The sequence below is a fragment of the Artibeus jamaicensis genome, unplaced genomic scaffold, assembly GCF_021234435.1.
Source record: "Artibeus jamaicensis isolate MK-2021 breed Jamaican fruit bat unplaced genomic scaffold, CSHL_Jam_final scaffold_916, whole genome shotgun sequence".
In the NCBI taxonomy this organism is placed as follows: Eukaryota; Metazoa; Chordata; class Mammalia; order Chiroptera; family Phyllostomidae; genus Artibeus; species Artibeus jamaicensis.
Window position 1 is genome coordinate 62,083,923 of NW_026522059.1, and position 13,258 is coordinate 62,097,180.

At 39.6% G+C, this 13,258-nt stretch overlaps 1 protein-coding gene across 6 annotated transcripts in view; it reads right to left on the reverse strand.

Annotated features, from left to right (window-relative positions):
- TPD52 (tumor protein D52) overlaps nucleotides 1-13,258 on the reverse strand; it is a 189,531-nt gene that overhangs the window by 94,124 nt on the left and 82,149 nt on the right. For 2 of the 6 annotated variants that reach the window (XM_037142705.2, XM_037142701.2), the window contains exons 3-6: nucleotides 10,497-10,645; nucleotides 9,474-9,575; nucleotides 3,767-3,808; nucleotides 2,239-2,299 (exon numbers count right to left, since the gene is read on the reverse strand). In XM_037142705.2, the coding sequence (XP_036998600.1) occupies nucleotides 2,239-2,299; nucleotides 3,767-3,808; nucleotides 9,474-9,575; nucleotides 10,497-10,645 (354 nt within the window). The remainder of the gene's footprint in view (nucleotides 1-2,238; nucleotides 2,300-3,766; nucleotides 3,809-9,473; nucleotides 9,576-10,496; nucleotides 10,646-13,258) is intronic. The other 4 variants (XM_037142707.2, XM_037142704.2, XM_037142702.2 and 1 more) reach the window with 3 other exon arrangements.

A 13,258-nucleotide genomic window follows, 5' to 3' on the forward strand; every position in this document is an offset into this window, starting at 1 on the left:
TCACAGGGAAATCTGGTGAACTTAGAAAGGCCTATTATTCTAAAACGTGAATTGAATTCTCTATATTTGGATGATACTTTTTGTCCATCAAATTGAGCATTCAGTAACACTCATTCACATATATGATTGACTACAACAAAGGAAAGGAACATATGTATCTTCCCTACTTACAATGTCAACTTTCTAGTTAGAAAGTCAATGTCACTGCTAGTTAGAGTGTGGCTCAAGATACACTCTACATCAAGCTCCCAGGTGATATTAGAAATACAGAATCTCAGCTCCACCTCCCCACCTCCATCTATCTACTGAACTGAAATCTGCACTTTAACACGATCTCCAGGTGCCCCCTACAGACTGTATAGTGTGAATTACTACTACAACTTATCTGGCAGAAACTGGGTCAATAAATGTGTCTCAATGAAGATACCTGCTTTACTTTACATTTGTACAATATTCTATACGTTCAGAGCCCTTATATATGTCACTTCATCCTCAACAACACTGATATATCTGTTACATCTCATTACTAAAGAACAAGGAAATGACTACATTGAGAAACCAGTCAGTGACCAAGGATACAACTCACAGTGGGTTTAACTTGACCTTGCTCTCAGCTCAGTCTTACCTGACTGACCAGAAACTCATTAACAACTGAAATCTAGCTGAAATTTTCTTTCTCATTCCTTTTTTGGTCTTCCATCCAAAATCTTTGGAAAATGTGAATAGCTTGTATCCACTCTCTACTAATCTATTAAGACACACTCCCTGATCATAAGAAAATGTTAAGACTCCTTACAATTCCACATGTCTAAAACAACTCCTCAGGCACCTGGGAGTAATTTGTGATATGGGGGTCTGCCCCCTTTTATTCCACATCTGATCAATCACTACCTTTTCGTGTGTTGTTTCGAACTTCAAAACATCTCTCGACTTTGTCCCATTGGCACTAACTTAATTTGCCATCACCTGTGGCCTGGATTACAACCTAACAGTGTTTGGTTTTTCTCTCCATAAGCAGACCCTGCTTCTATAATTTAAAAATAAGGGGTTACAGCCCTGGCTGGTATGGCTCCGTGGGTTAAGTGCCAGCCTGCGAACTAGAGGATCTCCTGTTCAATTCCCAGTCAGGGCACATGCCTGGTGTGTGGGCCAGGTCCTCAGTAGAGGGCACTCAGGAGGCAACCACACAATGATGTATCTTTCCTTCCCTCCCTTCGCTCTCTAAAAAATAAATAAAAATTTTAAAAACCTTTGAAAAATAAATAAAAATAAGGGTTGACATCACAATTATGAAAAACTAAATCTGAATATTTGTTTTTAAGTTGATTTATGTAAAACATTTAAGATGGTCATTTTAATCCTTAAAAAATATCTACCAAAATTATCAGAATTAGTTCAGGAAGAAATGATAATGTGGGCTTTGCCCAAACTGTAGAAAAGATTGGGCAGTGGATGGGAACTAAATGACCTTTCCAGTGACTTGTGATCCTAAGAGTGGATGCTTTTACAATTTTGAATATAATCACGAAGATGATATAATGTACAACAAAGCTAATCATTGTGGGAAAATGTCCACCTTCACTGAAATCAAAGCAATAAAAAAATAAAAGTGAATCATCAGTGATGATCACCATGGGATCATCATCATGATAAGAACATCCGATAACTGATTACTGAGCAAACAATGTCCATTATAAGGCATATGTAAGCAAACGTTACACGTAATATTGAGAAAGAATACGAAATGATTTAAAAATGTTTATGATGTATAGTTAATCCTTTTTTGAAAACTATTAGGAAAGTTATATACATATAGCACTGTCTCTGGGTGGTAGGACCAATTTTTTTGTTTTACTTTTGTGCTTTTCTATATTGCTTTTGATATGCTACAATAAAATTTACATTAAATGTTCTCCAATTACAAAAGTATGTTTTTAGCATTATGCACTTCTAAAGTACTATTTTTTTTAATTTTTATTGTTCAAGTACAGTTTTCTGTCTTTTACTCCCACCCCAGCCCAACCAGCCAGGCCTCCCCCTCCCTCTAGTGTTTGTTACATCACGCATTTCTTTTCAGCACTTAGAATGCTACCATGCTACAACACAGTAAAAAAACTGACTAAAAGTTGATCTCCTTAAATGCCCATTAATCATGTAAAGAATAAAGTTGTTATTTTAGAAACAGTAATTTGAATAATTTGCCCACACCAAAGAAGGTAACACAAAGACCCTGTTCACCTCTCTACTTGCCTTTAAGTTTTCAACCTTTTCTTCAAATGATTTGAAAGTTGGAGAGTTTCTGTGGAAAGAGAAAAAGAAACAAACAGTAAAATCATGAGCACTGAAAAATAACCCTACTAATTTTGAAAACATTGTTAGTTGATTGTATTCCTAAAAGCCATTACTGTCAGCAAAAGAACAGTTGTATTTATCTACACTACAGGTGTGCAGGCATACACACAAATATGTGTTATGTAAGATTATCCACTTCTAAGATTTTTTACAATGATGCTTTTGATCCCATGAATAGAGCCAGTCTTAGATATATAAATATAGATTAAGTATAGGTAAGTACCTATGTGACAAGGAAACAAGTCAGCTAACACATCAATACTGTCACTTTCCCAACCAACTTGTCACAGTAGTGGTAGAAAATACCACTATTAGGTCAGTTTAATTTTGGTTAAGGTACCATGCTCTAGAATTCATGTTTAAGTTTACTTGTTGCCTGGTATAATTCCTATGTGAACCTATGTCACCAAGGAGGACAAGTAGACCAGAGGAGGTCCCATAACAGGGATTGCGTTCCCAGGGGGCTTCATAACAGGGAAGAAGAGACAAAGGTAGGAGCACAGAAATGTGGCCTGGCCTCTTCACAAAGCTGCCCCACTGATGTCAGCTCTCCGAGCCCACAGAAAGCCTCTCCACACCTTCATGTTAACCCACATTCATCAAGGAAGTTCACAGTGCCTGTGTTGCTCCTGTTGGGGTGTCTGAAGTTTTTATACCATCCACCCAGCCAACCACAGATATCCTTCCTCCTACCAAGATGAAAAGGCAAGGACAGGAACGGGGGCTTCCTCCTTCCCACAGTGGTGATGGGCAGCCATTCCCAAAGTGGTCCCAGACCATCTGCATCGGCAGCTCTCAGGAAGCTGTTCACAATGCTGACTCTCGGGTCCCATACCCTAAGCTGACGACATCAGAAACTAGGTGGGAGGGTGGCAAGCATGGAGCTTTCAACAAGCCCTCCAGGTGGTTCTGTTGTACATTGACATTTAAGCCAAATACACTATTAGAGACCCTCTTTCTGCCTCTAGACAGATAGATGAGGTTATAACAAGAGCCATTTTCAAGTGTTTCTTTATAAAAGAGGATGGAAGAATTAAATCACAGGTGGCTCCAAACATCACAATGGGAGGAGGGCATTGGAAATGGGAGGGTGGAGAAAGGGGATTGTAATAAGCTACTGTGGACACAGGTTGGGCCCCTCTCTCCGTGAAAAGGGGGTTTATGACAGATCTCAGATACAAAACAACAGGTTTACAAAATAAAAATACTATTTTCTTTTTTAAAATCAAAATACTCAATGGAGCTCTTGCACCCATCCTAACAGAGGAAAAGCAGATGAAAAATGATCATGTGAAATATGTAGTTTGTTTAGAACTCTAGATCCCTACTTCAGAACAGTTCAAGGTAACCATCTTGATTCTGTAAAGAATAAGAAAGCAGAAAACCAACTACATTTTGTAAAAATATACTTTACCTCATAGCAGGCATGCTAATTGAATGTTGAATGGAGCGTATACTAAGGCAGCATTAAAAAGAGACAGGAATGAAGTTAGCACAGTGGCAATTAGGCATTATAAAATAAACTTCCTAGGAGCGTGTCCCTTTGGCACCATGAAGAATTATCTACTTTTTGAGGTGGAGGGGATCAAAGTTATTCCAACATAATTTACTTTTATTCCTTAGGCAATTTGACCCAGGTAGTTAACAGAGCTAATGATTCGGTCTTGCTTTTTTGTGCAGCACGTTGGAAACTGTAAAGTGCTTTCACCTGTATCTGTTGGTCATTGAGCACCAAGGCTTAGAAGTTTAAATGACTTACTGAAGATCACAGCAGAATCCAGAATGGAACTTGGGTCTTTGGAACTTCTAATTTAGTGTTCACCACCTCCCCTCAAAAACCAGTGCACACACACAGGTACACACACACACAAGCCAGGCCAGGAAAGGGCTCCTCAGCCATCTTTCTCCCACATATTTGTTACCAGAACAGGAGAGTTCAAAATATATCACTTACTTGGTGATGTTAACTGATTTACATTATCCCTCCTTAGTAGTAGGAGTATTGATTTTCTAATAAGACACTTGCACTTCATGCCAATTAAATTTATTTTTTAAGATTTTATTTATTCTTAGAGAGAGGGTAAGGGAGGGAGAAAGAGAGGGAGAGAAACAGCAATATGTGGCTGCCTCTTGTGCGCCCCCAACTGAGGACCTGGCCCGCAACCCAGGTATGTGCCCGGACTGGGAATTCAACTGGTTAGCCCTTTGGTTCACAGGCCGGCACTCAGTCCACTGAGCCACACCAGCCAGGGTGTAAACTAACTGTTCTCAGTGGTCATTCAAATAATATTTGGCCCCTGTTTTACTAAGGCCAACTGGTCAGGTTCAAGGTTATCTACTCTCAGCTATCTCCCATAGAGGTCACCTCACAGGATGAGAGTTCATTCCCAGGCTCACAAAGTCCTGCTGATACTGTTACTATGCTTAGACTACTTTGATGACTGACACAGCATTTTTTGTAAATAATTTACTTAGGGTAAATTGGACAGTCCAAGGTATTCTCTATTCTTTTAAAATATTGTGTATTTATGACTTAATTTTCTCAAAGACTCAGTTATAAGTGACAATGTGTTTCAAGTGTAGCTCCCCAAATCTAGTTTTTCATTAATATGTAATAATCTGGATTAGGAGCTTGATACGAGTCAAGATATGCGGCAGCTGGTGTAGTCAAGGTAATCAGTAAACAAATCACTTGGACATCTTCATACTTAATGTCTTCATAACACAGGAAAGATCCACACAGCTCAGCATTCGCTATCGTAGAAGAGTGAGGAACTATTCTGGGAGGACTTTGCTAATTATTTTCCTGCTTGATGCTCGATCCATATTTGAAGGACAGAAATTAATAAAAATAATCCTTTTTAATTTACAATACAAGAACTCCAGATGTTACTGGCCCTTCCTTAGACCACAAAGAAGCTGCCTATAGTCACATTGCCACAGGCAGTTCTGCCATCATCATGTGACCCCTGGAACACAGCTAACCTCCTGGCGATCTACCAACTCTGGGGACTAAAAGAAAAAAAAAAGAATAGTTCAGACAATTGAGATTCTTGTCCAGAGACATGCTGATTAGAGCCACCTCTGTCAGTCAGTGGTAGATACCTGAGCTTACATGTGGAAGAAAACATTTTTTGGGACCCCATGCCAGCTACAAAAATGCAGAGCCCCAAACAAGCAAAAAATATCTAGAGATTTATATGAAGAAACACACACACACACACAAAGAAATTTCCTTTGGAAACACAAAGTTAATTACCACTTCCTCTTAAATGTATCAAACTACTTGACTAATAAGGCTACTGGATTATAATAGTATACTATTAATAACACCAAAATCTTGGTTTAACACAAGAACCAAGTGGAATGAAAAGGCTCTTTTAAAGTTTTCCTCAAAATATTAAAGCATGAGTCAGTGCTTACTATACATGTGTAGAAGCGAAGGTACAGGAGAGGGGTGGATATGAACACACCACCTGAGGGAAAGCTGGCTGTCCCCAGAGGGGCTCTCAGGATAGTGCTTATGACCGCATCCCAAGCCTGATCCCTGGCCTCACTGTACCTAATTCTCAGGGCATCAAAAACATCTCTCCTCCTCCTCCTCTTTCTTTTTCTCTTCACACACCCACCCAAGGCTTAAGACAGATATCTAAATCCCAAGTGTAATTTAATGATTGATGACATAAAAACTGTTGCTGAGTCTAAAATTCAATTCAGCAAAATATCCACAATTCCTCCAGAGAGTAAAATCACTGCCACATGTCTGCTGGTTAAGCACGGCCCCTGAACAAAGGGGAGTTAACAGGATTAACCAACTATTTCAAGGGCTTCCTGTATCCTCAAAAGGCCATGCTGCTGGGAGTGAAACACTGAAAATCAACCCGAGCTTCCTCTCCTTGGATGGTTCTCAGGGGTCACATGATCAGTAATTGACTCACTGCTTTAAAAAATAGGGTTTTCTTAATATATGCTCCCCATTATATATGTTTTCACATATTTTTCCATTCTAGATGAACACATTAAGTCAGATTACAATCAGGATTTCTTGACCTAGGAATTACTTTTTTAATTAATTTACCCAAAATTTGCTCTGTAAGCATTATAAAATTTAGCTTTCTAAAGATAATCTTATTTCTCTTGTTTCCAAGTTTGAATCCAAAGTGTTATTTTAACTTCCATGTATTGATATGCGATATATTATTAATTAAAAACAGGACTGAAAATGGTAGAGAATATAATCTCTACCATTTTTTTAAAAATGAAAGAAGTAACTGCATAAGGAACTGGGGAAGAACATCAACACTCGAAACTTCTGGTGAATCAGTAAGACAGCACATCGGGCTCCATCTTGTGTGCATTTGCTCAATCTTTTCAAAGGTAGAGTGAAAGAACAGTGATTGAACTGATGAAGCATCATTTCTCAACAGCACTCACACATTTTTATACTTGTGTTCATATCAAATCTAACATTATTTTGTAGCCAGGTATTAACAGAGCTCTCCCATTCCCAACTCCTTGCCAGTCCCCACTTCCTTCTCCAACTCCAACCACTCTAAGATTTTAAGGTCTTTCCAAACAGGAACCACATCTGGTTATCCTTTGGACCTGCCCCCAATAGCCACTCAATGTCAGCTGGATGGATGACAGGACTGAGTACAGATTCACACATAACTCATGTAACTTTAGATAAACATGTCTGAACAGTTGCCTGGAACACTGTGACCATCTTTAATTGAAGACCAAAGATACAGAATCACCTCCAATCACTGATTTCTTACTTTTTTAAAGCACAATTTTAGCTTTAAATGGTTCAATATTTAGAGCTGTTCTATCCCTTTGATTTACTCTGACCTCCAGGGCTACTTGGCTTCTGTCCTCCCTAGGACAGAAGGGCCTTGGCCAAAAGTTCCCGTTTGCTTAAGAAGACAAATACTTAAACAGGGAGTGACTGAGAAGACAACTGGCATGAACAGAACAGAGAGGGCGACTACTCATCATTCTTCTAGCTGCTCATCATTCTGAAGACCTTCCCCGGCCTCATTTCCTCTGACCACTGACCAGATACATGGTCTGTGTGGGAGGGAGAGGAGAGGTCTGCATCGCAAAGATTCCTCCTACAAGCCATGATTTGGGTTGATATCTTTTTGATCGGCCTTCTTTTGGGGCCTGATAGACTGAACTTTCCCTTTTACAACCACAGAATTTTCTTGTGTGCACAGTTAAAGAATATAATTATGGTAAAACAAAAGAGTAAAATCTATAAGCTAGTAAGATAGGTACTAAAAAGTAATAATATATATTTATAGTATACTTATAATACTATAATAGTATACTTTATCTTATGTATATTTTACCATATACATAAAAATATTTTGAGTACACTGTATAAGACAGAAGAACACCAGTGTGAGCCAGTCAATTATGAATACATAATGGGACCCTGGTGAAGGATCCATCCTTCCAAGAGCACCAAAGAAATGACAGCATCAAAAACAAACAAGGTCAGACATTAAAAGAGAGGAATTCTGCATGCCATGGTAGAGATGCTTCTTTAAAAAAAAGTAAAAATCAAATGTCAAAATTATTTTCAGTCTTTATACCACAGTGTCAAATTCTTTTTTTAATTTATCCAATATCCATGGTATACAAGAAACCCTCCCTTAAAAAACAGGAATAGCAATTCGGAGAAAAATATTTCAAGTGCAAGAAAATTATGGAGTGGACGAACACGACCATCCAGTGCGGCATCACAACCTAAAACAGCACACTTGTGTCAGACGACTGCTGAGCCGCAGAGCTCAGACTCTCCTTACCTAAAGGAGTGTGAAAAGACTTGCAATCTGCAAGAAGCCAGAGTAAGCATTAAAAAAAGGAAGTTTGGGTAAACCTAAACCAATTAAATCACCTACTTTTTGAAAGTTACACAGGTTTTAACTGGATTCTGAAGTTCTAAAATACTGAGTCCCCACAAAAGGAAATGAGGGCACCTGAGAGGTGTGTATGTCTCCGTCAATGGGGTTCAAGAACACTGTGTTCATCACATTATACTTAGAATGACCATAGAACAAATATAAAGAGCAAGCTATTTGGTGTTCTGAGTATAAAGTCTTACACACAGATTGCCAAACTCTTTCTGCCAACAAAATTCTGGTTGTAAAATCTGTCCCCACAAATAAAAAACACAAAGTCATGCAATCTAAGGGCTTTGCTTTTAAAACACAAATCTTTCACGCCAACAGAAGCACAGCCCATTGAAACCACATCTGTCCTTCCCAGTACTATTCTAACACATGTGGTAGGGGTGCACAAAAGCACCAGGAAGTAGGTTTATTACAATAGTCAGGAAAATTCTGCAGACTCACCTAAATTATATAGAAATCCAAACTAAAAAGCAACAGCACAAAATCAAGATTTGGACATAAGCAGGAACAGACGTGTCTTACAAATGACTGCAAATCAGTGCACAGTGAGCACGGCACAGTGACAGCATGCTGTAAAGCCAACCACAGAGAGGGAAGGCTGGTCTCGGGCCGCGCATGCCCTGCGGTGCTCCTGGACTCACCACCAGTGAGACGACAGGCCCAGCCCACCACCACAACCTGCGACCACGAGGGACATACCCTCCATGGGGGTGTCAAACTCATTTTCACAGGGGGCCACATCAGCCTTGTGGTGAAAGGCAACCCTAGCAGTTGCCTTCGAAGGGCCGAATGTAATTCCAACTCCTTAACCGTTAAGGAGTAGTTACATTTATATAGTCCTAAAAGTATTTCAGCCCTTTGAAGGCAACTGCAAGGCTGATGTAGCCCATGGTAAAAATGAGTTTGATAACCCTGCCCCATATGACTGGGAAGGACTCAAAGGACAAAAGTTTACAACCAGAACTGTTCAAGAACCTTAAGTGAATTCATAAAGTGATCATTTTGAATGCTATGCCTGAAAGTTAGATGGCCAGGCCTAAAGGAACTGAGACAATTTTTCAAACTTTGGTTTGATGTCATGCCCGCCTCCCCTGGAATGGAATCCAGTGTCACCCAGAACCGGAGGCAGGACACTAAGGCTACCATTGCCTACTGTCATTTGCCTCAGACACTTAACAAGCCAGAAAAAATAGAACATACTTCACATCTTCCAGCTTTTTGGTGATGACAGATCCCACAGATGCGAAAGCAGCAGAAGCCTTCTGTCCAGCTTGAGACAAAGTTTCAGATGTCCTCTTGTATCTGTATCAAATTATAAAAAAAAACAAAGCAAAGAAAGCTAAACCCTTGTTTTCTAGAACATCTAAAATCCTTCACAACCACCAGGTCAGCATTATCACAGATTCTAAATCCTTAACCATCAGTTGGGGCACAACCTTCTGTGTTGCCCAGGATAGCCAGAAAGATAGAGGCCTATGCAGGGCAAAGTCACTTGGGGTTAGGACTATAAAATAGTCCTGGAACAATAATAAAAAATGAACCAGAGGCTGAAAAAAATGACACCTCTTATCCCTGCCTTTGCCAGTTAAGCCAAACAAGAAAAAATGAAATCAAATTCCTCACATGCCTTTTACAAGTTTATCTCCTAAAAAAAAGTGACTAGAAAATTATCTAAATGAATTGAATGAGCATGAAGAATTTTTTTAATGCTTCATGTCTATAGCGCTAACAAGTAAGGGCTTGTGGACTCCCAACAGAAGACACAAAGGTACAATATCTAAAAGAGCTGTGACACTTGAGGCACTTGAGACTTGTGATATTTGCTGACACACAAACGTGTGATTTACCACCTTCCTCTTCTCATCTCCCCAGTAATTAGCAAAGGGGCAACAAAAACAAAATTAAAGGATATGATATCTATAGCAAAAGGGTCAAGAACACATATTATAAAAAAGAATTACCCTTTAAAGGTCAATACTAAAAATAAATAGCACTTTATGATGACGCAGTTAGAGGACAGTTTGCTGTGTGTTTTTCCACAGACTCCATGTGTAGGTAGAAAGTTACTAGACGTGTGTTCCTCCCTGCACCAGGGAACAAAATGCATCATGATGATGTCATATCAAAAGTTACAGAATTGTCTGCATTGCCTTTCTATTCCCCTCCCCAGAGCAAAAATGTCCTTTCCATTCTCTACAAAAGTGTGTGATCAAAGGGACATACGCTGGTGTTGCAGTCACATCTTGCCACCCTTTGGCAATGTTCTGTTTTAGTTCCTGTAGTGAATTGATTCCAAGTTTCCGCTTGATCTCTGCTAGATGTTTCTCTTTTGCTGCCAACACCTGAGACAGTGTCTGGATTTCTTCTTCCACCTGTGAGGAAGAGGTTAGGGTAAGAATATAGCAAGGTCATTGGATAAGTTAAAATTATTAGTATAAAACTGTGCTCAAAATTCTCAAGTCATTTTGAAATGTTTTTGATTCATTTATCTATCTGTTTAAAAATACCATAGATTATGTTGCTAAGTAAACTGGTTATGTGCTTATCTCTCCTGTAGGGCTTCTCTCTTCTCTTCTAGATATTTCTATGTTGAGATGTCCTCAGTTGTTCTTAACCTCTCCACTGTCCCCATACTTTCATACTCAGCTATCCACACAGAATTAGGACTAGAATCACTTCAGATTATTCTAGCACTGCCTCTCCTGACACCTGGTGCACATTTCTTGCTGGATATTTCCACTTGAATGCCCATAAAACTCATACTTGCATACTAAATCAAACTAATCTCCATCTCCTACCAAACATGCACAAAATCTAACCTCTTTGCATATTTCATACGAGTTTATATGGGAAATGTCAGTCCCACTGTGTGCCAAAGTTACAGCCATAAATAAATCAACCTGTCTCCCCCAGATATTCCTGCAGAAGTCCCTGTGGACCCCCTGATGCTGAATGACCAGCCTTAGCTAGGTGGTTAGAAGTGGACACCCCACCAAGCAGCCAACAGCCAGTGATGTGCCTGGTGTGAAAAGGGATGCTTGACTCATCAGTCTCTCATCCTAGAACCTAGCTTGAGACACTGAGATAACATTGGAGGAGAGCCGGAAGGACTTGGATAAGGGAGCCCTGAGTACAGGCAGGACACAGTGAGATTATGACAAGTCATGGAAAGCTTAAATGTACTTGAGGAAAGCCAAAATTTAAGCAGAAGCTCTGAAGAAAAGGAAAAGACTTACAGCCCTGGCCAGGTGGCTCAGTTGGTTGGAGCGTCACCCATACACCAAAAGGCTGCAGTTCTAATCCCCAATCAGGCACATACCTAGGTTACAGGTTTGATCATATCATTGGGCAAGGATTTAAAAAAAAAAAAAAGAAAAAGACTTACAGAGTAGAGGAAAGGTTAAACCAGAAAAACAGAAGAAAAAGGCAGATCCACAGAGAAAAACAGATACAATGTAGAAAAGACATCTTGTACGAGGAAGTTGAACACGGGATCCCTAAAACATACTCATTAATATTCAAAACTACAAAAAAATGCTTCTCTTGGCTGGTAGCACAGCCATATTCTCAGCACTGGTCTGCATGACACTTCTATGATTGCAAAGACAACCTGGCCTTTGAAAACAATCATACCATGTTACGTAAACCGTTTCACTGCTCATTAAATCTTTAGCGAACTTGAAGTGAAGAAAAACAATAATCAGCAAAAGGAGAGAAGATAAATCAAATATAATGTGGCTGCCAAAAAAAAAAAAAAAGAATAACGTAACTCTTGGATGGCATTAATTTGAATGCAATTTTAGAACCAAGATAATCCTCTGTCACAAAAAAACGTCACATCAGCTTTGGAAGTCATGTTCTAAGAAGTGCATTGATGGGGAGAGATCCAAGATGGTGGAGGACTAAGTGGAAGCTACACTAACCTCCTCCCAGGACCAAACTGGAATTACAACTAAATTGTAGAGAAATCATCTTCATTAACCAACTGAACACTAGTTGGAGAGAAGCCTTACACCACAGATAGAAGAAAACGTGTCAGCACAACAAGACTGGTAGGGAGTGCAGAAACATGAGAGGGCTGGCTGGGCTCCCACAGGCAACAGCTCAGGTACTGAAGCATATTTCAGCAGCTGGCAGATTCCCCCTGAGAAGTATGGGGTATTAACTCCAAGCCAGGCTCCCCAGCCTACAGTATCAGAGCTGGAAAGGACCCAGATAACATCCAGCTGTGAAAAGTAGCAGGTGTTCTGTCACTCAGGGAGAGTTGGCTGGAGATGCAGAAAGCTTTTTACAGGGCCAAAGCACAAAATTTCCTTTGCAGCTACTTACCCTGTGTGCCAGCACAGGGAGGGCAGAGTGCACTAGAGATGCTTGAGGAGAGTCCGGGGTTGGTGGTTCTGCGAGAGAGCTCAGGGAACAGCTGCCAGGATCCATGTGCTTAGTCATCCCCCATAATTAACAAATCCATACCTTTGTACTCAATATTTGATAGAGAAAACAAGCACATACAATAGGCTAAAGATACTTTATTCAATAAACAGAGTTCGGAAAATTGGACAGATATGTACAGAAAAAACAAAACTAGACCACCTTCTTATACCACACACAAGAATAAATTGAAAAAGGGATCAAAGCCTTAAATGTTAGACCTGAAACCATAAAAATCCTAGAAGAAAACATAAGCAGCTAAATCTCAGACATTGCTCATAGCAATATTGTATCACAAACATCTCCCCAGGCAAGGGAAACAACAGAAAAAACAAACAAATGGGACTCCATCAAAGTAAAAGTTCTTGCACAGCAAAGGAAGTCATCAACAACATACAAAGACAACCCACGGAATGGGAGAACATATTTACCAATACATCTGATAGGGTATTAATATCCAAAATTTGCAGTACTTACAAAACTCAACACCAAAAACCAAACAAACTAATTAAAAAATGAGCAAAGCCCCTGAATAAATAGTCTCCAAAGAGGACATA